Genomic DNA, 24,604 nt, shown 5'->3' on the forward strand with positions numbered 1-24,604 from the left:
TCATTTCTGGGTGGTATATTGTGGGAGTGCAAAGGAAACTGAGAAGCAGCTAGGGAAGGAAGAATACCAGATGAAATCCAGCCGAAGAAAAGGAAATTTCAAGAAATCTACCAAGAGGACATGTTAGAGGAGAGCCAAAAATATGTTCATTGGATTTAGTGACATAGATTTAATGACTGAAAGCTCTTTCCTCGTGATATAATTTAACATTTATTTTGACTTACCTCCCCTTATAACTTTTATTGAAGAGACTTTTTTCCCATCTTTTTTTTAAAGTAATCTTTTAACATCCCTATGGATGTTTTCATAATGTTCCCCTAAAACTCTGATACTTTGAGTGGAATTGTGTTAACTTTATGATTTTGTTTGAGAAACATATTTTTACAACAATTAGGTTTCTCTTTAAAACACCTAGCACATGTTTCAAAGGGGCACATGCACCCCGATGTTTATAGCAGAGCTATCAACAATAGTCAAGGTATGGAAAGAGCCAAAATGTCAATCAGCAGATGAATGGATAAGGAAGATATGGTATGCATATATATAATGAAGCATTACCCACCAATGAAAAAGAATGAAATGTTGCCATTTGCAACAACGTGGATGGAACTAGAGTGTATTATACTAAGCAACATTAGTCAGAGAAAGACAAATATCATATGACTTCACTCATATGTGAAACAGATTTAAGATACAAAACAGATGAACATGAGGGAAGGGAAGCAAAAATAATATAAAAACAGGGAGGGGGACATAACATAAGAGAGTCTTAAATACAGAGAACAAACTGACGGTTGCTGGAGGGGTTGTGGGTTGGGGGATGGACTAAATGTGCAAGGGGCAGTAAGGAAGACACTTGTTGGGATGAGCACTGGGTGTTATATGTAGGGGAATCACTGGATTCTACTCCTGAAATCATTATTGCACTATATGCTAACTTGGATGTAAATTTAAAAATAAATAAATAATGAAAAAATGACAAATTAAAAAAAATTAAAACCTCAATTCTACCTTACACTCAATAAACATTGTTGAATGACATTAATTACTCTACCACTCTGAGATTAAATCTGTAATTTTAAAATAAAAATAAAAATAAAACACGTAACACATTCCTCTATGTGTGTAAAATTTCACTTAAATCACCTAAATAAAGATTGGCGATTTAAAAAATGTTAAAAAAATAAATAAAAAAATAAAAAATAAATAAAAAATGTTATCATGTATCTGTCATTAAGTTGATCCCTGGGTATTATTTTTGTTGTTGCTACTGTGAATGGGATCTCTTCCCCTCCCCCATTATCACCATAATGTTTTCAATCTAGAAATGTATTTACTTTATTCCCCATTTTATAGATAAGAGGCCCAGAGAATATCGGTGACTGGGCTATGGTTATAGAGTGGGAGAGTTGGGGACTGCAGATTTTGAACATCTGAATTTTATTGTGCTACTATAGGAAATGAAGTTGCTTATCCAGTCGAACTTTATTAAAATTAATAGTCTCTTAAGTATTACTTTCTTTGTTTTTTTTTTGTTTGTTTTCTATTTTTTTATTAAGTTTTTTTATTTTAATTCCAATATAGTTAACATACAGTGTTATACTAGTGTCAGGTGTATAATATAGTTATTTAACAATTCTGTACATTACTTAGTGCTCATCATAATAAGTATCACTTTCTTTGTATCAGATTTCAAAGTAGTACTATACGTTTTATAGCACATCTCCAGTTTTTAGCATTGTCAATTTGAAATACAGTGTCAGGGCTTGAGAAACTGCCTCTCATCTCCATTCAATTCTCCCAAGACCTGATTCCTACCAGACAGGAACTATTTTTTCTTTGAGGTCTACATAGACCTAACAACCTATTGCACTGAGTAAATATTTAATGGAAATTGAATATTTCCTCTGTGGTGGATCAATTTACTCTTGTTGATTATCTGAAGAAAGCATTTTTTTTTTGTTTTTATTTTATGTCCTGTAGTAGGTTAAGATATTTGTTTTCCTGAATATTGTTACTAATGCCAAAGTTTGTTTCAGTGATATAATCCATGTCTCTTAGTTGTTGTTTTTTTTTTAGCCATCTATTTTTCCTGGTTTATTTATGCAATTTGAATTATTATGTTATCTCAAATACACGTGTGAGATTCATTGACTTGGTAGCATGCAATAACATCATTTGCTGTGAGGATTGTTTTTTCTTGAATTCATGGTAGTTGGAGCTCTGAAAATGAAAAATATTTGCTAATGAGGTATAAGGATGTTGATGGTACATTTTTTAATGGCAGAAATATAATTTTTATTGACAAATATCTCCAAAAACATAAAAAATTTTTAGTTGACAAAAATGTGTCTTTCTTGTATTTTTAACTATCAGCATATATTTAATTGTATTATTCAAAATTTTTCATAACTGATTTTAGGTTTCAGTGAAATATATATTTGCCTGTGAGTCTTTAAATATATGAAGTTAGTGACATAGCTTGAAAGTTTCAACTTGTAAAAATGAAATCACTATAGTGGAATCATTTAGTGCAAGTTGTTAATGTGGCATTCAGTTGGAATTTATCAGAATCAATTAGAAAAACAAACTTCTCATTTAATGAAAAAAAAACAACAACAAAGAAAACAGGGAAAACTGTACATATATATTTCATCCTCTTTCCACACTAAGACGCATGTGAATGTAATTTTGAAATAGAGAATTCATGCATACTGACAAAATATCCTTCATTTTTAAGGAATAACTTCACTGTGTTTCACATTTGATGACTGCTGGGACCTATATTTCTATGTAAATAACTGTTGACATTGTTTGATGTTTATTTCACTAGAGGAAAATTGTATGATGACAGTTATAGTACATATTTGATAACAAGGGTAGGTAAGATAAATCAGTTGAGTCATAGTGGTCTGATATCTGTTTTTAAGGTCTTTTTGACCCAGGAGTGTATGACCTGTGAAATCTGTACTTTGTTGGATAAGATATTTTACAATGCAAGGATTTAAATTTAGATGAACATCACTGCAGGAACTTGGCTGATGTGGCCAGAAACATTGAGCATCAAAGTATAAATTGGAAAAAGTTTAAGAAGTTCTGACAACAATTAACATATGTGAGAAGACAGAAGCTAAAGAAAGTTTCTTTTCTTCCCCAACTTATAACAAAGAGAACCTGAAATTTAACCTGGTATTTTCAAAGCGCTAATTACTCAGCAGCATTCCATTTTGTGAAAGCTTTGCCAAGAAAATGTACCCAAATCTTGAGTTACAGACCGTTCTTGCATCTGATTGGAAGGGGCATAGGAGTTGTTTGGAAGGTTGCAGATCCAAAGCCGCACAAATGAAGGTTGAGACTTGGGGGAGGGTACGACTCAGGGAAGGGAAGTTTCGTAGACATTACAGCCTCTGTCCAGAGGCCAAATGGGAGATAAATCACCTCTGGCCACCTCTCTTATTATTGAAATGGTTCAGCCCTGGGGTTTAACTGAAGGACTTACAGGGTTTTGAAGTGCAAATAGGATGGTGAAGGGTAAACCCTTTTAGGGTTTCATTTTGATGGATTTTTTTCCTGTGTGGATTTCTGGCACTGACTGTGATCTGGAAGGGGCCCTTAAAAAAGAAAAGTTTTGTTTTGTTTTTGATCAATCAGGCAATAAGAACTTTCCACAGGGGTGTACTTTTCCTGCATGCATATCGATCCTATTGTGTTTAAAAGTAAGTCATTTAAGTGGGCTTTTTTTGGGGGGGGAGCCTTCTGCAATGGAACTGTCATTTCAAGGTCACGTCTCTCTTTTTGGTATTAATGCCAAAATTTGAAAGTGTTGAATGATATGGTACTTTTGGATCAGTAATTCTGGGTGAATTACTTAGGATCATGGTGTGTTAAACAAAAAACAAAATGATCTGGTTTAAAGATCAAGTTTATATTAGAACAAGTCCTTTTATATTGATAAGCAGTCTCTAATCTTTTTCCCATTTAGTTATATAAATTGTGCATATTCATTTAATTATTTTGTATGCATTCTGTTTTGCCAGCATTAAAATAAAAACCAGAAAATTCCGAGATTCTGAAATATTTGCAGTATCTTATTTGTACAGATACACTGAAATGTTTGAGGAAATAAGAGAAACATTAAAAAAATGTTTAAAAAACAGATATGTTGATTTATCAAGTTGGACATTTTTCTGTTACCCCACAAATAGTTCAAACCCCGGAGATAAAATATCTTTTAAGTTTTATATTTTTTTAGTAAAATGGGACTGAGAGGGCAGTCACTAGTGACTTCAAAGAAAAATAATTGTAACTAAAGGCTTTTTGTGCAAAAATTTTAAAGGAAAATTAAAATAATTGTATCAAAGAAATGCCACGGCAAATGCTTACATTTCTTCTTAGAAGTATAGTTGACAGAACTTTTCTTAAGCATTTCACTCTTTATTTTAGATTTAACATAAATATTTGTATCATTTACCTGGTTTGAAAATGATAATTTAGCTGTAGCAGAGATTTTTCTTCCTTGTTGCTTGATACCTAATATAAAAAACAGTTGTTAATCTCTGTAATTGACATTGATCACATGATGTTCTTAAGTGACCTTCAAGTCAGGTTTTGTTTTTCTATTCTTCAAAATTTTCCCTTCGCTGTATTTATGTAAATTTAGAGTTAAACTAAAGTTAAATATTAGAATTTGCATTTACCTATTCCTGCATGAAGATTTTAAATAAGATGCTTAAAAAACGAAAAACAAAACCCTAGATGGCATCAGGCAGCATCCCCTGTATCTACAGCGTCCCTGTCATTAGTTTGTTGCTGGGAGATGTTAATATAACCCTTCCTTTGTTAGAAAAGAGATCTGTAGCCCTTCCCAGAATCCTCTTGTTAACTGTCTTTTTAACCCAAGTTGGAAGTTGTCTGATGAATGAATGGTGAGCCATTTTTATGAGCTACATATACTGTTGACATTGTGTCACACGTTGCTTTTTAATTTCTAAATGTGTTTTTAATTTGCAAAGCATGCCTGTGCCTAGCAGTAGAATTGAGTCAGCATTTCTGAGTCCAGATATTGCTTTATGCAAACAGGACAGGTCAGGCTTACAAATGCTCTGTCATAAGCCTTAGCTTTACTGAAACACACACATGAATAAATTTCACTTCAAATATGGTTGAATAAAAGAAGATACTTGAGAAAGGCTCTTTTTCCCAAGAACTTCTCTTGCCTCTTGGCAAGTGAATTGCCCCAATATAAAGGCGTTGGGAGGGAAAAGTGAGCCTCAGAGTGAAAAGGCAATCCACAAATAATCACTCTTTTCTGCCTTTGATTTGTGTCAGATTTTGTGTGTGTGTGTGTGTGTGTGTGTGTGTGTGTGTGTGTGTGTGGCAATTGTTTTGTTTTGTTTTGTTTCGTTTTTTTCACTTAGAAGAGGTTTATGGTCCAGTGTCTGTCAAGTCAGCCCCTGTCTTAAGGTTGTAGTTGTATTTCTCTCTGGAGTTCCTAGAGGTGATGTTATCTTTTGTTCACTCAGCAGTGTGGTGGTTCCTGAGAGCATCTGTCACTTTAGGCATTACAAGATGGATGGGTCTCCAGTGAACTGCTGGTTGAAGCAAATGGTGAAAATAAGAAAAGACAAGGGGTTTCGGGGTCTGCAGAAAGGACAGACAACAAGGAAACACTGTTAGAAATCAAGAGTAAGCTGAGCAATAGAGAAAGAGAGAGCAAAGATGGATCATATGTCACTTTATAAACATCTTGGAAATCAGAGGCTTTTGGTGGCTACTGTGATCTGAGGGGCACGACTGCATCATGGTAAACAATTCTGTGGTTTGGATTTGCAAAATGTATTTGGACAGTTAAAAAAAGTCTGGGGGAAAATGTTGGGAAATTGCAATGATATACATTGTTTTATGTGACAATTTTGCTGTTTGAGAATTAATAGTCTTAAAATGTAAAGATTTAAAATTTTTTATTTAAGAAATTTGTTTTCTTTAAAAAGTTTCCTTATATTTTTGCTTTTCTTTCTTTCCTTTTTTTCTTGTAAGCTTTTGAGCAACTGTAGATATTAAAATGTTGGAAAAGTAATAACCACATAACCAACATCTTTCCTGTTAAGTTTTTTGACATTTTTGCGGGCGATTCTGAAAAATCTATGCTCATGACTTAGTGAGACTGGGGACATATTTTAAGTAAACTTCCAGTTAATTTAATGGTCCTTTGATGAAAGAAAGAAATATAATTGTTATTGATCTGTCAAAACAACATAGAAATTTTGTATTATACTTAGAAATTCAATTTGTTGGTGAAAGTCAAAATTTGTAAATTTGGACTGATGCAGAATCATTCCTGTGTAAAAGAAGGAACAGGAGAGAGGTTGGCCAGGGAGTAGGAAAGGGGAAGGGGAGCTGGGAGGATGTGGTTGAAAAAAATGATTTTGTCAAACTTTCTGGCATTAGTCTATGAAAAAGACCATAGGTTGAAAGGCAAAGAAATTAAGATGATTAGAAGCTTTAAGCTATACAAATGGTAGAGTCTCTTCCTTCTCTATGGGTGTAAATAATAGATGAAAGAGTAAGAGTGACAACAAAGGATCAGGTCGTTTAAGAGAATGTGTGCAGCCTGAATAGGGGTCTGTGGCCCAGGGCCAAAGGTCTTAGCTTTGAGTGTAATTAGAAGAAAATACAAAAATGTCATTACTAGCAGGTGAAGTGTGTAGCACGTGGCCAAAAATTAGCAATTTTAGACTCTGAAGCTATTGGAATTGGATTACTGACCTTTTTTAAAAATCATTAAGGTCCTTGTGGAGTCATATAGTTTCATTGGCAGTAATGCAGTTTGACCTTGTTGACCATATGGGGTAATCTTGGGTTTAGTTGTAGGTAGCAAGACTCCTGACTTACAAAAAGATGTCTATTTGTGGGTGGGTGGGTGGGTGGGAGATACATAAGTTTGAAAATCTGCGTCTTGCCCTTTTTTTTTAATTTTTTATATTTTTTTTGCGTCTTGCTTTTTAAATTGCTCTTTTGCCTGAAGACATTCTTCTGACAGTAGGAGAGGTAAGATAAAGATTTTTATTTCAAAATCTAAAATGGTTTTCTCTTTCCTCTCTCTCATATTGGAATAAAAGGACAATAAAATGAAAACTGTCTTTAGAAAGCATAAATTAATATTACTTTTAATATTTTAGTGCTATAAATATGCATATTGAAATTAGTGTATTCTTAGGAAAATCCCCTTTTGTTTTCCTTTAGACACAATAACACAGGAATAGAAATATTTCTAAGTTACATATTAAAATCACTGACAAATAGTTTTTATTTCACTTGATATTTTATGACTGTATTTCCTATTTTTCACCCAATAGTTTATTTTGAACATAATCTACTTAAAGGAGAGAATAATATGTACCCTATAATTTTCAACCAGTTATATGTAATTATAATTATTATTTACTTCTAGAAATACACTACTCAAAAGGGTAGAAAACAGTAGCTCTTTTTCTTCTTGCAGTCTCTCTTTCTCAGAGATTATTAAAGCATTAGTTTCAAAAAGTAGAAAAATTATTTTAAGCAATATGAGTTATATCTTCAATTTTTGCTAGTTCTTTGAGGAGATAAATTTTGGCTGAGAATCAGAGATTATGAAATTCAAACTCCCTAGAATATGAAAACTGCCTTTCATTATTTTCATTCCTAAAAATAAAAATAGTCTGTGGGGCTTTTAGCATGTGGTAACACTTGTCGAAAATGCAGACTTGACGGATTTATTCAATTTAGTAGGATGAAGAGGGGGAAATATTAAGAACAAGAGAAATTATTTTTGAGTGTATGTAATTAGGAATGATTATTTGGGAATATTTAAGATGGAGGAACATCTATATTTGCCACTTATGAGGTATATGGAGTTACATGAGACTTTGATAATTCATTTCTAATTGTAATTTTTGTAGAATTTTAAATATTTAAATAATTTTCTTCTGGAATGTAATGAATTTGGAAATTAATTCATATCTTTACGTACATATTTTTATTTTTTTTATGTTTTTGCAGGTGCAAAAAAGCTTTAAACAAGTAAAATCTAGACAACAGGCTCCCTGAAGTGTTGACAGCCCAACTCAATCATGACCATGATTCAAAAATGTTAATAAATAAACCAAGGTATTGTACAATTATAGTATCCCCCCAAATTTTTCAAGATCAAATTTGTTTTAGGAAGCTATATTTAGAATTTAAATAAAGTTACTATATTTGGTTCTTCAACTGATTAAGGAGATATTTTCTATGAGCTCTTCTTCCATTTCCTCCCCTCTGCTTTCCTCTCCCCTCCCCCATCCTCTCCACACACACAAAAAAAGGGGGCAAAAAACCTTATTCAGCAATAAGCTTTTGCTTACTCAGTATTGCTGGATAATTATTTTTTTCTGACAACAGCCTTCGTGTTGTATTTCCTGTATACCTAAATTAATATAAGAATTCAGTTTTTGATTCCTCTTTGCTAACTGTGGTTTTTATTTTTTTAAGTTGTCTAATAAGAGAGACATCTAGATTATTGGCATCTGCAGAAAAACCCAAACCGTATGTAGTGACCGTATAAAAATTATCATATAACACTATCCTGAGATATATGTTTTAAAAGGTTTTTTCCCCCTATTTTTAGGAGGCTTTTAATTTAGAAAAGGAAAAGGCAATACTGTTTTTTTTTCTCCCTACATCAAAGAAAATTAAAAGTTGGCTTGGAATTAAGGATTTAGGGATGCTGTTTAAGGAACTCTTATCTATCAGGGCATAGCCCAAGACTGTCTTTCCTTTCGTACGTCACAATGTGTTTGAGTAGCCGGGCATTTCCAAGAAAGGGCAAAGATCTTTTCCTCGTGCTGAATCCTTTTGAGGCCAAAAAGAACAAGAGGGTCATTGCCACTTCAGCGTGGTCCCTGTTTGTGCCTTCGTGACCACGCAGACCCTGGAACCTAGTGTTGGCTTAACATTTGGGCCTGGAACATCTGGAAAATGATCAGAGAAGGAGCAGAGGAGACAGAAGAGAGGAGAACGGTTGCGTTTTGTTACACCAGGTGCTAGGAGTTAGCAACATCCCCTGTTTGATATGGGAGGCAAATTCTGTGGGCCTGGAGTTAGGCTTCAACAATTGAAGAGGTCAAAGGACAGCTGAGTGGGGTCAGTGAGACACCACGGGGTGTATTTTGTTACTCAGTAAAAGGAGCAGCCTCCTAAAACCTTAAAGGATTCTCTTGAAAATCTGTGTTGTGAAAAGGTTTTATGAGTCTCATGGCAAAAACTCCTGATTTATCTAAGGAATGCTTGCTTTTGTCTAATGGTAGGATAATCCTTACCAAATGTTGGCAACTAGTATAAGAGTCAATATAGGTCTGAAAGAACAGTGAGGGTTTGAAGTGTACTTCACTTTCCAAAATGTTTATCATTTTCATGTTTGTCTCTCAGTGAAGAATTTTGCACTGTTGAATTACCACCCTTTTCTTTCCTCGGAGCTGAAAGTGTTGGGGGGGGTGGGTGGGAGGGAGACGGGTAAGGTGGAGCCTACATTAATTTAAAAATTATTCTAACAAGATTTTGACTGATCTATAAACAGGATATTATATACCTTTAACAACACCAAGACGTGTGAACTCTAAAAAGTTTCCTTAGAATTTATTTTAATGTATAAAGAAAATAAATGACACATGAAATATGTTTCTAGATTACAGAAGATGTTTTAAAAATTTAGTTGTATTTCATAGAAGTGGGTATCAGTTGATGAATAACCATAAACCTGTGTTTCTCCCTGAATGTGTTTCTTGTCCATTTTAGTAGTAAGAAGAAAATCAATGTCAGAGTCAAGAATAGAGAATGGGAAAAGAAATATAGTAAAGGATTTTTCTCTTAGAAGGGAAATGGGAAAGTGGGGGCTGGGGGGCGGAATCTGCATGTTGTGAGAGTTCTCCTTACCAGAGCCCAGGACCTCAAGATACCATTTCCATGATTATGGGTACCTTTGAAAGGTCTTGGCCACCTGGCAGGTAGTAAAAGGGGACTGTTAGAGGAATTTGGCAGTATTTGGATGTTCCAGTTGATATGCTATATACATGTACGAACACATAGAGAGTATATGTTACTATATATATAGTAAGAGAAAGATTAAATGATGAGTAGTATATAACAGGCTTTGTTAAGCATTTGCTTACTAATTTGTGAGTTTACAATATTTGTGATTTTTTTTTTCAATTTCTTTTAACGATTACTCATTTTGGAGCAACATATACATAAATGTAAGGCTTAGTGTGCTAAGTGTCTATTTTCTCAAGGTTAAAGTGCCTTTCAACAACTAATTTAGAAACCTAAGTGTAGTGACTGATAATTGCCTAGAGAAAACCCACAGCTGTTTAAGTAGCATTGAAATTGTGGCAAAACTGACAAATACAATTAGCAATGTTAATAAGATAAGAAGGTGGAAAGATGGGCAGATGACAGAGTGGAAAGATGAAGGTAGCAGGAGTTAACAAATCCATATAAGAACACAATGTTCACAGTTGCTTTGAATTTCCAGCACTGTCTCTTCTAAGCTAAGTCTTTTTACTACTCTATGAATTAGCAGCAGAATGGGTGTTTTGGAAATTAAATTCAGATATATTTGTTCAGTCCCTAAGTCACATCTAATTTTGAAAGAACATAGCTGTTTGGTGGTCATATCCAAAAACAATCAAATTTTGCTGATTCTAAAGAGGCCCAATTTTCTGTGTGGTGCTTTTTAGAAGTCAATTTTAAATGTACTTCTGTTGTACTGTAATTACCATGAGTGGGATTACCCTACTTTGCACCCTTATAATTCTTATTGGCCATCTCAATACATTACAAAAGAGACCAAAGCAAGCCCTGTTTCTGGATCCAGGGACCTAGTATTACCAAAACAAAACAAAACAAAACCCTGCAGAAGTCTTCAATGTATTATTACTGATTATATTTATCTGGTTAATGTTTATAGCCCACTTTGTAGACAACTTCTTGGGAAAAATAAGTGGCGATTGGAAATAAGAGAAATTAGGTCAATGTTATATGAAAAAGATTTAGTCATCTGTACTGTTCCCATTATACTTTTTAACGCATCCAGTGAAATTTGGAAAATTATTGTGGTATCTTTTGAAATTCTACCCTGCATTTGAGAAATTGGTTTTTGCCTCTGGTGTTTTATGTAGATTTGAATAATTAGTGTGATAAATCCACACAAGTTTGTTCTCTGAAACCGTAGAGACTGAACTCTCTGAGTGTGGCAGCCTTGATGGATGCGGTAAACCACACTTTGGAAGCATTTCTCGTTATTTAATGTTTTCTGTTCTGGATTATTGACTCTTCTCCCTGTTGAAAAATTGGTCTCTGGTGACATGGTAGAGGTCACACATTGCCTATTATTGTTTTGCTTCTTTGATCTTACACAGGGATTGCCTCTGGTAATTATACTAGTTCCAGAGAGTCTCCATGAGATGTGTTTATTTTACAGAAGAATTTCTGGTATTTCAAGGAAGAAAGTAAAGATTTCTAGTAGTAACATGTGACTCTTTGTTACAAAGAAAAAAATAGCATCATACTTTATCTTTTAATTATGACACTTTTTAATAATTGTGAAATTAGTTGGCATATTACAGTAATTATTTCCATAACAATTTAAGACATATTTCATAGCCATAAGTATATTGGTAAAATGGTTAATTTTAGAATAAAGTTACTAGGGCTGGGTTTTTATTTCAGTACCTAAAATACTTCTGGCTTCAGAAACTGTCAAAAGAGATTGATCTAGATTTAAATGTACAGAACTGTTTAAAATGGTTGGAAATTTCATCTTTTAATCTATTTGCATTTTCCAAAGTTTTCAGCAAAGAGGATGAATAAAAATGAAATAAAACACTTTTGTTTTGAATGCATGGTTAGCTTTGTGCTTTTTTGAAATGTGCTTGGGAAGCAATAATATCTCTTTAAACTCATTTAATGTATAATTAGATTAGACACACAAAAAGCTCAATGTATTCTTTGTTTTTTTGTTTGTTTGTTTTTTTACTCATTCTAATTTTAAACAAAATATTTCCCCTAAGAACTCACAGTCTAATGGGGGAGTCAGACAGACACTAGACCCAACTAATTATAATCAAGAGCAACAAATGTCAATTTCAAAGACTAAATGAAATGCAAAAACAGACAAAAGAGAAATGTGAATATATGCTTGCTTTTAGTTTTGGATTATATATAGATTGTGAGAGCTTGCAAGAACCATGTTTGATTTCCTTGTCATTATCACTATCATCAGCAAATATTTTTAATAGAGAAAAGGTATGTGAACAGTAATGCTATATAACAAGTAATGTTCTTTTTTTTTTTATGTTTCAAGTTTTTATTTAAATTCTAGTTAATTAGGGGTGCCTGGATGGCTCAGTCGGTTGAGCAGCCAACTTCAGCTCAAGCCATGATCTCACGGTTCATGAGTTGGAGCCCCGAGTTGGGCTCTGTGCTGACAGCTCAGAGTCTGGAGCCTGCTTCGGATTCTGTGTCTCCCTCTCTCTCTCTCTGCCCCTCCCCCCTTTCTCTCACACTCTCTCTCTCAAAATAATAAACAAAAAAATTAAATTCTAGTTAATATATAGTGTAATATCGGTTTCAGGAGTAGAATTTAGTGATTCGTCATTACGAGTAATTTTCTTTTATTTTTTAATGTTTATTTATTTATTCTGAGAGAGAGAGAGCGAGCGAGCACAACATGCAAGCAGGGAAGGCGCAGAGAGAGAGGGAGAAAAAATATCCCAAGCAGGCTCTACACTGTCAGTACAGACCCCTACATGGAGCTCGAACCTGCAAACTGGGAGATCATGGCCTGAGCTAAAGTCGAATGCTCAATCAATTGAGCCACCGAGGTGCCCCTACCAGTAGTTTTCTTATACAAAGTCAAAGAATCTGAGAACTGTGAGGGACAGTAATAATTTATATATGTGACTGTAAAATTTCTTAATAAATGACCAAGTAACTTGTCCAATATCATAGAGGTAGTGGGAGTGGGATTTGAATTAAGGTCATCTGACTCTACAGCCTATGTGCTTACCCACTTCACTTGTAGGATTTCTATAAATGTTGCCTGGCTGCGTGGATAACTGTTAAAGTTTGGAGAGGGGGTGACAACATCTATAAAGTAAAAAGGTAACAAAACTGACAAGTTACATGAAGTTGTCTTTTTAGTACTATGTCTGGCATGCAGTCAATAAATTGGGCCTTAAAAGCAAAAACCTCAAACTAAAACCAACTATACACACACACCACAAACAGAATGTATCATTTTTATGCTCACCTTTTTTCTATGTCCAATAGCATGTTTTAGTGGGGAAAAAAACACGGGGTTTTTAGTCTAAATTTGAATCCTAGTTCTATCATTTATAAACTAGATAAGCTTAGGTTGTTGCAAAAAATAAATTGTTCTGTCCACCTGTCCCTCGTTCTGAGTTTGCTTGTTTTCTTGTTCCTTCATCCTATAAATGGAAGTTAGCTATAGGGGTTTGACTATATTCACTACACCCATTGGCAGAAGTACTTTCTACAGTGTGTGTGCTTCCTTTTCTCTCTTATGGGGAGGCTCATGGCGTCTCATGGCTTGACTATTAGTGATGCTAAACTTGAGCAGTGAGCTCAGGAGATGTCAGCCTGACCCCTCTATTATAGAGTTCCCCCATTATCATTGAGTAAATGAATTTTGCATCAAGGGTTGCAAATTGGTAATTTTATAATTCTGTCATTCTTTCCACATTTATTAGCTGAAATTCTTCATTAAAAATATTAAAACTCTCAATAACCAGGATAATTTGGTTACTCTGAAGTACAGAAAGAGCAGAATAAGTATTTCCTTCTTTCCTTTTCCTTTTTGCAGCATTCCCTTAGATGATTTATTTGGGTTGTATTGTTGTTGTTATTTTTCCCCAAGCAGAGCTCTCTTCTTCACCTTGAGTAGCAAAAATTAATTTGTGAATTTTCATATTTTAAATATGCTTCACTCCATTGAATTAGTTCTCTTTTGTGTTCAATTTCTCTAGTCTTTGGTCTATGGGGACATTTCATATTGACTCATGTCTTTTGACATGATCCATCACCCCTCAATAGCTTCTTTGCTCTTTGTTCAAGGCTCCTCTTGTGTATTTCCTGCCTCAGACCTGGAATTGGCTATAACTTCAAGGAGCTTTGATGCTTTTCAGTGGGGAATGGTAGTAGAAAACCACAATCAGGGTACTAGGAAGTGCTTATTGTTATTGAATTGTCATTGCTTCTCAGACTTCAGTAGACAATTCTTGGAAATACAAATCTAAAATATTTTTTAAATAAATTATTAGTTTAAAAAATATATATACCCATCGACCTTTTGCATAGACTATCTTGCTGTTAAAATTAGATTAACCCTGAAGTAGTATCTTAGATTTTCTTTTAACATGTACATGATTTTTTTTAAATCAGTGTTTTTCTTGTTCTTTCTTGTCATTAACTGTAATGATCCTTTTCCCCCATACATTTTATTTTTTTAATGTTTATTTATTTATTTTGAGAGAGAGGGAGATAGAGAGCAAGGAGGGGAGGGGCAGAGAGAGAGAGAGAGAGAGAGAGAGAGAATCCTAAGCAGTCTCTGATGTGGGGTTCAGTCCCACAAACTGTGAGATCATGACCTGAGCCAAGATCAAGAGTCTGATGCTTAACTGACCTAGCCACCCAGGTGCCCATCCCCATACATTTTAAAGTTAATGTTTATCTTCTCCACATAATTGGTATTAAAAGTCAGCTTTTATAAACAGCCAAGTGTAGTACCTGGAAAATATTTATTCGTGGTCAAAAGAGGAACTTGTTGAGGGAGATGGTTGGGCCAATACCAGTATATCAAAACTGGGGGGAAATAGTTTGGAGTAATTATGATAGAAAGTAGTAGTGGAAACTCCAAATCTTGATGAGAGGTTCTCAGTCTAAGTGCTGGAATGATCTGGATTTTCCCTGGAATCTTGAAGCACCAGGAAAAGGTGAAGAGTGTTCACTTTGCAAACCCAGCTATTTAGTAATAAGCCTGTTTTAAACTGCTTGTGTTCAAGGATAGTCATAGAGTTGGGATTAGCTCACTTGCTATATGATATTTTCCTTTTCCTTTATTATATTATGCTATAATACTGTTAATTACTTTAAAAATTAGAAGACATTAATAAGACAAAAAAGATAGGTTTTTTTGTTTGTTGTTTTTTTTTTGTTTGTTTTAAGTAGGCTCTGCCTAACGAGGGGCTCAAACTCAGGACGCAGAGATCAAGAGTCACATGCTCAACTGATTGAACCAGGCAGGTGCCCCCCAAAAAAGACAGTTTAAAAACCACACAGTATCAATAGATAAACATTACTAATAGATTATTGTGTGTACTTCCCAGGTTTTTGTGTTTTTATAAACACAAGGAAAGTTGTGTTTATAAAATTTCCAGTAAATTCATATCATATTATTAAGGTCAGACTTTTTTTTTCTTCTACCTACCTGGATTAAGTGGTCTGCTTCAGATGGAAGAGGGTAATAGAAATTAAATTGTGTTACTTTTTCAAAAGTAATATATTGGACCATATCTCAAATCTAGTACTTTTTAAAAAACTGATTTGAGAAGAAAGTCAAGGAAGATATACTCTCAGGTTCCTTCTTTCTTTTTATCATTTGAGTTTTAGGAAACTTTTTCTTGTCCTTAATAGAAGAAGAAACTTTTTTAGACAGGGGGAAATATTGGAGGAAAATAAGTTATATAAATATTCCTAATATTTTAAGGAGTTGATAAGAATGTTTTTGATTTCTAGACTTGACACATAATGGATTAATGAAACATGACTGAGTCTTCCAAAATTGGAAGAAATGGGAAGAAAAAGGGTATGGACAAGAGAGTTCTCAAAATCAGGGGACACGCAACCCATGCATCAGATACTTTGGAGTCCAAGGGCGGGCCTATGCTTCCTTCCTTATATGTGTGTATTTATTCTTTGTTAAATAATTTACCCCTTGTTTATCTTTCCCTTTCATCTAATACAGGGAGGTTTGGGTCTTTTTATTCAGGGGAGGGATAGTTTTATTTTGCTTTTAAATTTTTTTTAATGTTATTCATTTTTGAGAAACAGAGAGACAGAGTGTGAGTGGTGAAGGGGCAGAGAGAGAGGGAGACACAGAATCCAAAGCAGGCCTCAGGCTCTGAGCTATCAGCACAGAGCCCAACGTGGGGCTCGAACCTATGAACTGTGAGATCATGCCCTGAGCCAAAGCCAGACGCTTAACCAACTTAGCCACCCAGGTGCCCCGGTTTTATTTTGTTTTGACTTTTTAAAATTATTGCTCGGCTTTGTGCCTATTAGCCCCATATCTTATGCTAAAACTCTTTTTTCAGCCTTGTCTTCTTGCCACTGTGACATATACAGACAAGGACAAATCAGCAAACAAAAAAATTCTTCCTTGGGTTGTTCTGTTTTGTGTTTTTGTGGGTGTTTTGTTTTGTTTTGGTAATTTAGTAATACTTTATAGAATACCTATTTACCCAGTTAGATCATTATAGTAGGTGGTTAAACAGCTTAATGGTCTAAGTGATTAAGATAGCCTAACAGAGCTGTTGTGTAGCCAAACTGACTAGATCCTACTCCTGTCTTTGCCATCTCCTTTTATTTGTCCTTGGGCAAATTCCTTAACTTTCCTAGGCCTTAATTCTCTTAAAAGGAGGCAATAGAGTATTATCTGGCAATTAGTAAGTTCTCCATGTTACCAGTATTGTAATTGTCCAAAGTAGAATGTTTCCTTTCACTTTTCTTAACAATGACAGCAAGGACCACCACCACCAGTGATATTAATAATGACAGCAACAACTATTATTATATCATCTGCCTGTTAGATGCCTACCATTGTAATAGGCACTTCACACATAAAGTTAACATTTGAAAAATAAGACTATGTATTCTGAAGTCTTATCTGATGCTTTAATTGTAAGAAGTGTTTGGGAAGCAACTGAAAGGAACATTTTCGTCCTATGTCTTCTGTACTTGATAACTTCTATAAAAGTAATTACTACATTAATAATACAGTAACTATTAACCATGAAACACAATTACCTAATATTACCACAATTACCTAATAAATCCAACTTCAGGTCAGATAATGTAGAACTACTTTTCAGAATGAGTTGTACAACATACAAGAAGAAAGCAAACTTGCAATTTCTACATATATATGTATATTTTATATATCTGGCTGACATTAAGGACTACAGACGCTGAGATGCTAATAGATACTCTTGTGACACTACAGAAATCTCTAAGAAAGAGATGGTATACAATATGGGCTCTTTCTGCACCACTAATTAATTGCTCAAAATGCAAGTGGGATCAAGTACAAACCACCACACCATTGTGGTTTGGTGCCTTTCTGCTCTAGCCTTTTCCCTTTTCTACAGAAAGATAAAAGGGCTGGCATAGAACAGGCAGCTTCATTCACTGGAGGTTTTAGGAATAGGGACTGGAGAAGTAAGGAAACGAGTAGCCTGGGAAACTGGTACCTGCTAATGGCTCCATGGCCTTTCCCCAATTCTCCTTTTTGTATTGAAAATGGAAAGGAGAAGCAATACAATTTGAGGGAAACCACTTCTTGATCTGCAATGTTTTTATTTCCCTTTTGTCAAATGTTTCATGGTTAATAGTTACTGTATTATTAATGTAGTAATTACTTTTATAGAAGTTATCAAGTACAGAAGACGCAGGACGAAATGTTCCTTTCGGTTGCTTCCCAAACACTTCTTACAATTAAAGCATCAGATAAGACTTCAAAATACATAGTCTTATTTTTCAAATGTTAACTTTATGTGTGAAGTGCCTATCACAATTATTATACACTGACTTTTAGTGTATGTTATGCCATCTCAAGCACTGGGGGCTCTTTGAGATTCAGAGGAAAGGAAGGCCAGTAGTCTAGGTAGATAATGCCAACAGTTTCAGTGACCCTAAATATCTTTTTAATTTTTTTAATGTTTTTATTTATTTTTTTGAGAGCGAGAGAGACAGAGTGTGAGTGGGGAGGGACACAGAGAGAGGGAGACACAGAACCCAAAGCAGGCTCCAGGCTCTGAGCTGTCAGCACAGAGCCCGACACGGGGCTCCAACTCATGAGCTGTGAGCTCATGACCTAAGCTGAAGTCAGACACTCAACCAACTGAGCCATCTAGGTGCCCTTAGCCTAAGTCAGATACTTAACCGACTGAGCCACCCAAGTGCCCCCAGTGACCCTACATCATATAGCATATGATATATTTTTTTATTTTTAAATGTTTGTTTATTTTGGGAGAGAGAAAGAGTGAGCAGGGGAGGGGCAGAGAGAATGAGGAACAGAGGATCCAAAGCAGGCTCCATGCTGACAGCAGTAAGCCCAATGTGGGGCTCCACCTCAGGAACTATAAGATCATGATCTGAGCCGAAATCAGACGCTCAACTGACTGAGCCACCCAGGTGCCCCTTATAGCATATGATATTAAGAATACATTACACTAAAAAGGCTTCCTTGAACTCTACCTTTCTTTTGATAGCATTGAACTGGAAATTGGGTAGCATTGAACTTGAACCGTAAAGGGAAGAACTCTGTACTCCGCACTAAAAAAGTCTGGGGTCAGTTTTATAATTCTTCATATTATCATTATCATTTTTAAAATGTCCAGTTATGTTTTCATTTGGAATAATCAGTCTCTTCCTTTTACTCTTCCAACTGTTTCCTGGGTACTTCCCTTTGTCATCTTGAGTATTGCTAATGTTCTTATAGCATTATGTGTATCCTCTATGATGGTGAAACATGATTATCCATTTTTATGCTGATTTAATATTTTTATTCAGCACAATATTTATTTGCCCTACATATACATATTTGTTATATTGCTCCTTAAACTATAAATCAAAGAGATTGAGATTATGTAGTACTTCATGTACAATTGGCATTTCTTTATTAAACTAAAAAAATCTCTTAGAGAATATAGTTTTCAATGATAAAAGGAAGATAATTTGTTAAGCAGGTAATAGTTAAAAAGAGGCAAGATTTCCAGGCATTTGGTCCTCTGGAGAAAGGTCCACCTTTGAAGTTATTCCATTGTTCTCTATGGTTAAGAAATCCCATGGTTGACTGTGCTGGTAGTTTTCTCCCTTCGGCAAAAAGAAAAAAAAAAGGTGAAATGGCTATTGAATTTTGACTTAGATGCATTAAATGGTAACACAACATATTTCTCCTGCAAACTCACCCTATTTTGATCATGTGTGGTCTTGAGCTTTAGAAAATTCAAATGTTTATAGTTGTCCTAATGGAGAGTCTTAGAAGGTTGGACAAAAACTTGGTGTTTCAGGAAAACCTTATTTGACAGAGTTTGTTGATTTGCTTCTACTTATAACTTTTAATTGAGTATCATACATATACTTTTGGGTATGTACTTTTTGAAAGAAAGGAACCTAATAATTGAAGAAATCTAGTTTATTTTTTCTAGTTTTACTGAGATAAAAGTGACATATAACATTGTATAAGTTTTAGGTGTACAATATGATGATTTGATATAGGTATATCTTGCAAAGTGATTACTACATATAAGTTTAGTTGATATCCATCACCTCATATAGTTATAAAATTTCTTTTACTTGTAAAGAGGAACTTACTAATTTAAATCCATGGTATTTAGTTTCTTATTACCTATTTTGAGAAAGGTTGCTAAAATATAATTCCAGCTTTTCCTCCAAATCATAAGAATCTCCAACAAAGCTTTACTAAACGCAGCCACTCTGATGGAAATCTCTGAATACTACTCATTGCTACCCAGAATCATGTAAACAGCCTTCTTTGCTATATTGAGGCAGCTCAGCAGCTCATAGCCATCAAAATCCTTTGGAGCTCATGAATATAACTCTGGGAAGCCTGATAGTAAGGTTGTATGCATTACCCCTTCCCTGCTTAGGAGTGACTGGATCTTGGCTTCCTTTTCCTGCTGAGCCCAGATAGATGCATGCTTAGGGTCCTTCTCAATGAGTCCTCTAGGGACTCCCTTCAGAGAGTCCATCACAGTTGGCTTTCCAGATGAAATTTAGTATCTGTCCCTCTCTTTGATGGGATAAGTGGGGCTATGATATTTTCAAACTGCCTTTCTTGAAATGAGATTTATCCAAATTGAGCCTATACTGTAGGAGTATAGGATTTATCCTCACACAGCTAGATATTGAGTTCTGGTTCTGACCTTTACCAACTGGGTGATAGGGGGCAAGTCACTTGGCTTCTCCAAGCCCCAGTTGTTTCATTGATGAAGTGAGACAAGTCCAACCTACTTCTGAATACTAAGGATTAAATAAAATATATTTTTGAAGTTTATTTATTTTGAGAGAGAGAGAGAGAGAGAGTGCATGTGAGAGCACAAGCTGGGGAAGGGCAGAGAGGGAGAGGGTTAGAGAGAGAATCCCAGGCACGCTCCACACTGCCAACATGGAGCCCGATGCAGGGCTCAAACCCAAGAACCACGGATCATGACCTGAGCTGAAACCAAGAGTCGGGAGTCTTAATCAACTGAGCCACCCAGGTGCCCTAAATAAAATAATTTTTATAAAATATTTAGGGTACTGTCTAGCTCCACAGCTCTCACATTTTTGATCCCAGTATCAAAATTGAGTTTTGTTTATGTAGACTATATTTATTAGAAACTAAGAGTAAGAAATGTTTAAAATATATATTAACTTTAAAAGTTAAAATAATAACACATTATATGTCAACATATATAACATTTTGGGGAAAATAACTATATTTTCCAAAAGAAAGTTAGTGAGAAAAGTGATCTATCTGCTTCTAATTAAACCTGTTGCAATATTACACATCATGCAGCCTCTGTAAAATACTACTGTACACGTATGAGAGTAAAAAAGGCAAATACTATCTTAGTAATAAGTTTGAAAGGAGTTTTGATCTCATAGACCCCAGAAAGGGTCTTGGTGACCTCAGAACATACTTTGAGAATTGTTGGTATAGCCAGTAGTTAGCACTCAAAGAATTGTAGTTATTATTGATATTCATGGAGATTTTTGTAACTAGCAAGAACTATACAAATATTGGTTATGAGAAGTAAAGGCCATGGCTTTCAAACTTCTTACTCTATACATTCCTAGAGGGTCTCAAATAAGATTGTGATTCAGATTAAGGAAAAAAAACTGTTTTTTTTTTAAATAAATACTAATAATGCATAAATGACTTCTTCGGGTTTAAAAGGCTCAAATCTTGCTTTCAGGAATTTGTCAAATACAGTATCACAAAGCTTTCTTTCTTTCTTCTTCTTTTTTTTTCCCCCCAAGAGAAGAATTTCCCCCTATTCTGCCAGGGTAAGAAGATCTTAGTAGAGAGAGCAGTAACTAGATATTTACTCTAAAAGCACTGATAGAGTTGGAATGGGATCATGGTAGCCCACTAGTTTTGAGGAGTGGCCCCATTGTCATCATGTTACGCTTCATGATTGACGGGTCAATCTTGATTTACTGGTCAGAGAACCTTGACTTAAAGCATTTATTACTGTTTGATTCTCAGATAGAAGATCCTCTAAAGGGCCTTTTTGAAATGGATTTGGATTATGAAAACAAAAGGCACAAGTTATGTAACAGAATTTAAAACAGGTTGTCTTAGGAAATATAGGTAGGGTTCATATATGAATCTTAACAAGATATATGGGTATAGTTTATATCAGCTCTATGTGTACTTTGCAGTCATAGAGTCCTCTAATTATATAAATTTTCTCCTTTCTTCCTCTTTTTCTTTGGGGGGGGTGGTGTAGACCATGGGGAATTCATATGCTGGGCAACTGAAATCTGCTCAATTTGAGGAAGCTCTCCACAACTCCATAGAAGCCTCTCTCAGATGTAGTAGTGTGGTTCCACGGCCAATTTTTTCCCAGCTGTACCTGGACCCTGACCAGCATCCTTTCTCATCTGCAGGTAAGTTTCTCAATCCCACACATTTCTAGATTTCTTTTAAAAGAAGTGGAAATTCCAAATCTGGGGACCTCTGAAATAAATTGATATAATATTAGACATTGCTAGTCTCCCTGTCCTCTGATATCTTTCAGAAGTATGAATTTTTCTTTTGGTTATTTTTTCTATAAGCATCTTTTTATTAAATTAGCTGTAATTTATTTGCTCACCCAGATGTAAAACCCAAGGTGGAGGATCTGGATAAAGATTTGGTACACCGCTACACTCAAAATGGAAGCCTGGATTTTTCTAACAATCTAACAGTTAATGAAATGGAAGATGACGAAGATGATGAAGAAATGTCTGATTCAAATAGCCCACCAATTCCCTATTCACAAAAACCTGCCCCAGAAGGGTCTTGCACTACAGATGGTGGGTTTCTTTTCTTTCTTTCTTTCTTTCTTTCTTTCTTTCTTTCTTTCTTTCTTTCTTTCTTTCTTTCTTTCTTTCTTTCTCTTCCTTCCTTCCTTCCTTCCTTCCTTCCTTTCTTTTTCTTTTCTTTTCTTTTCTTTTCTTTTCTTTTCTTTTCTTTTCTTTTCTTTTCTTTTCTTTCTTTTACCAATTCCTCTTTATTGTCTGGCTAGTTTTCAATCATTACATGTGGTGCTGAAGGCTGGAAACCAGTAATTACAGAAAGGAATGAGGAATGATTATGGTCTCACTGACATTATCTTCTGTGACTTCACAGCAGGTGTCTATAAGAAAGACAGGTATTATTGCTTCATCTTATAGATGAAGAAAGTAAGATTCACAGCAGTTGAATGACTTCTCTGAGATGATATGTGGCAAAAGCAAGCCTAGGCCCAAGTCAGGGCTTTTCCTGCAAGAATGCTACTATCTCAGGTACTTTTTAAGTGTCCTGTCTTCCTACTTCTTTCTGTTCCAACCTCAAAAACATTAATAGAGATATAAGATGTTTTATATTTACCTTTTTCATTTATTCTGAACACTCATGCAGTATAGTGTTATCTGTAGAAGATAAAAATGTACATATTTTGATAATCCCATTTTATTTATTTTGTCAACCTCCTCTTCCACCACAGCTTTAACCACACTTTAAAAAGGAAATCCTAATATAAAACATTCTCAGTATTTCATGGTTTTGATGATGTCACAACTTTAAAATATACTCTCTTCCTTACATTTAGTATTTACAGTGCTATTTTCTGGTAATCCCAACCTAATTAGTATGTGGATTCTACTTTATCCATATTAGCCAGAGTGCAGTTTTTATACCCTGATTGACTTGGACCTGGGGTGTTTACAATGCATGCAAATCCTAGGGGTGAGGAGTGAGGAGGAAAGGGGTAAGATTTCAGGACATTCTCCCTACACAGCTTGAATTGTAAATAATTTGGGGTAAACTAAAGATTCAAATGTGCAAATCCAGATAAATGAGTTTGCACTGGTTGGAAGTTTTATTATTTCTTGACTTTCTTTTCTCTTTCTCTTTTACCCTCCCTCCCTCTTTTCTTTTTTCTTTTTCTTTTTCTTTTCCTTTCCTTTTCTTCCTTTCAAGAATTTGATAAGCTGTAAAAAGCTCAAAATCCTTAATCCTATCTGCACTATTTCTTATAAATTTGCTTCCAGATGTGATTGATTTATTTTGCCCAGACTTAATATTATGCATCAAATTTACTCATTATTCTTGGTATGATAGGCCTTTAAACCTATAGTTGTGTAGCAAGTGACTGGGTTAGGTTTCCACTTGGCTGTTTTATATCCATTTTTGTGCCTTTTATTTATCAGTCAAGTCATACTTAACAGTTAACGACCAAATATTGAAATTGTGCTTGAAATATTGTTGGCTTGTCATTGAGAATCTTGTTATATTTAAGAATTAAATAGAACGAGAGTCAAAGCTTTAGGGGATAATTCTGAAATATCAAATTTTATACCAAAAATGGAGGAGGGGCTCTCCTGTTTTTCCTGTGCTCTAAATATGTTTTAGTTTGCCTTTTGGGGTGCTGACACTGTTATTACTAACAATCAGGTATGTTTAGTGTTCACCAAGATACAAACTCAGTGATCTAACAGAGAGCAACTATTTCTTGAACTTTAAAACATGAGAACACTACTCTTACCATGAGGCGATTATGTAAAGTGTAAGGGAAGGGTAATAGTTAATTTTAGATATGAAGGAAAAAGATTTGGAGATGCAGTTTTTCTGGGGGGAAAAACAAATATAGCACCCAAGCATAAATTCAAATTCCAAGACCTGAAAACACAGGTCATAGACGTAGATTCCTACATCAGCTACTTTGGTTTCTTATAATTAATTGCATGTCCATATTTTTTCCCCTTTAATTCACCTCAAGGTGGCCATTAAAAACAAAAAGCATAGTTCATAATTTGATAGTTTAAAGTTTGTCCATAGCTCTTTCAATTTGGCTCATTCTAGGGTAGTTCTAAGAACCCCTTCACCCGAAGACAGAACAGTTCTGAAATTTTTCTTATAGAAATGACAGTGAATTAGGACAATGTAATGCCTGGACTTGTTTTAGCATACCACCTTCCCTTCATGGGAAATCCTCTATTTACCTAAGACTTAAAGGAAGGTAAAGCTATTTTTAGA

The 24,604-nt window shown here is 34.8% G+C and overlaps 1 protein-coding gene across 7 annotated transcripts in view; it reads left to right on the forward strand.

The window, feature by feature from the left end:
* The window catches only part of GREB1L (GREB1 like retinoic acid receptor coactivator), a 175,488-nt gene that overhangs the window by 11,616 nt on the left and 139,268 nt on the right, over positions 1 to 24,604 (forward strand). For 4 of the 7 annotated variants that reach the window (XR_006210061.1, XM_042962687.1, XM_042962690.1 and 1 more), the window contains exons 2-4: positions 8,041 to 8,148; positions 21,834 to 21,993; positions 22,204 to 22,401. Coding sequence is in view for 5 of the 7 variants with exons in the window: in XM_042962687.1 (XP_042818621.1) it covers positions 21,837 to 21,993; positions 22,204 to 22,401 (355 nt within the window). In the remaining 2 variants the exon portion in view is untranslated. Of the gene's footprint in view, positions 1 to 3,530; positions 3,717 to 5,522; positions 5,804 to 8,040; positions 8,149 to 21,833; positions 21,994 to 22,203; positions 22,402 to 22,786; positions 22,873 to 24,604 lie in introns of those variants that run through there. The other 3 variants (XM_042962688.1, XM_042962689.1, XM_042962692.1) reach the window with 3 other exon arrangements.

This window comes from Panthera tigris, chromosome D3 (genome assembly GCF_018350195.1).
Source record: "Panthera tigris isolate Pti1 chromosome D3, P.tigris_Pti1_mat1.1, whole genome shotgun sequence".
Classification (NCBI taxonomy): Eukaryota; Metazoa; Chordata; class Mammalia; order Carnivora; family Felidae; genus Panthera; species Panthera tigris.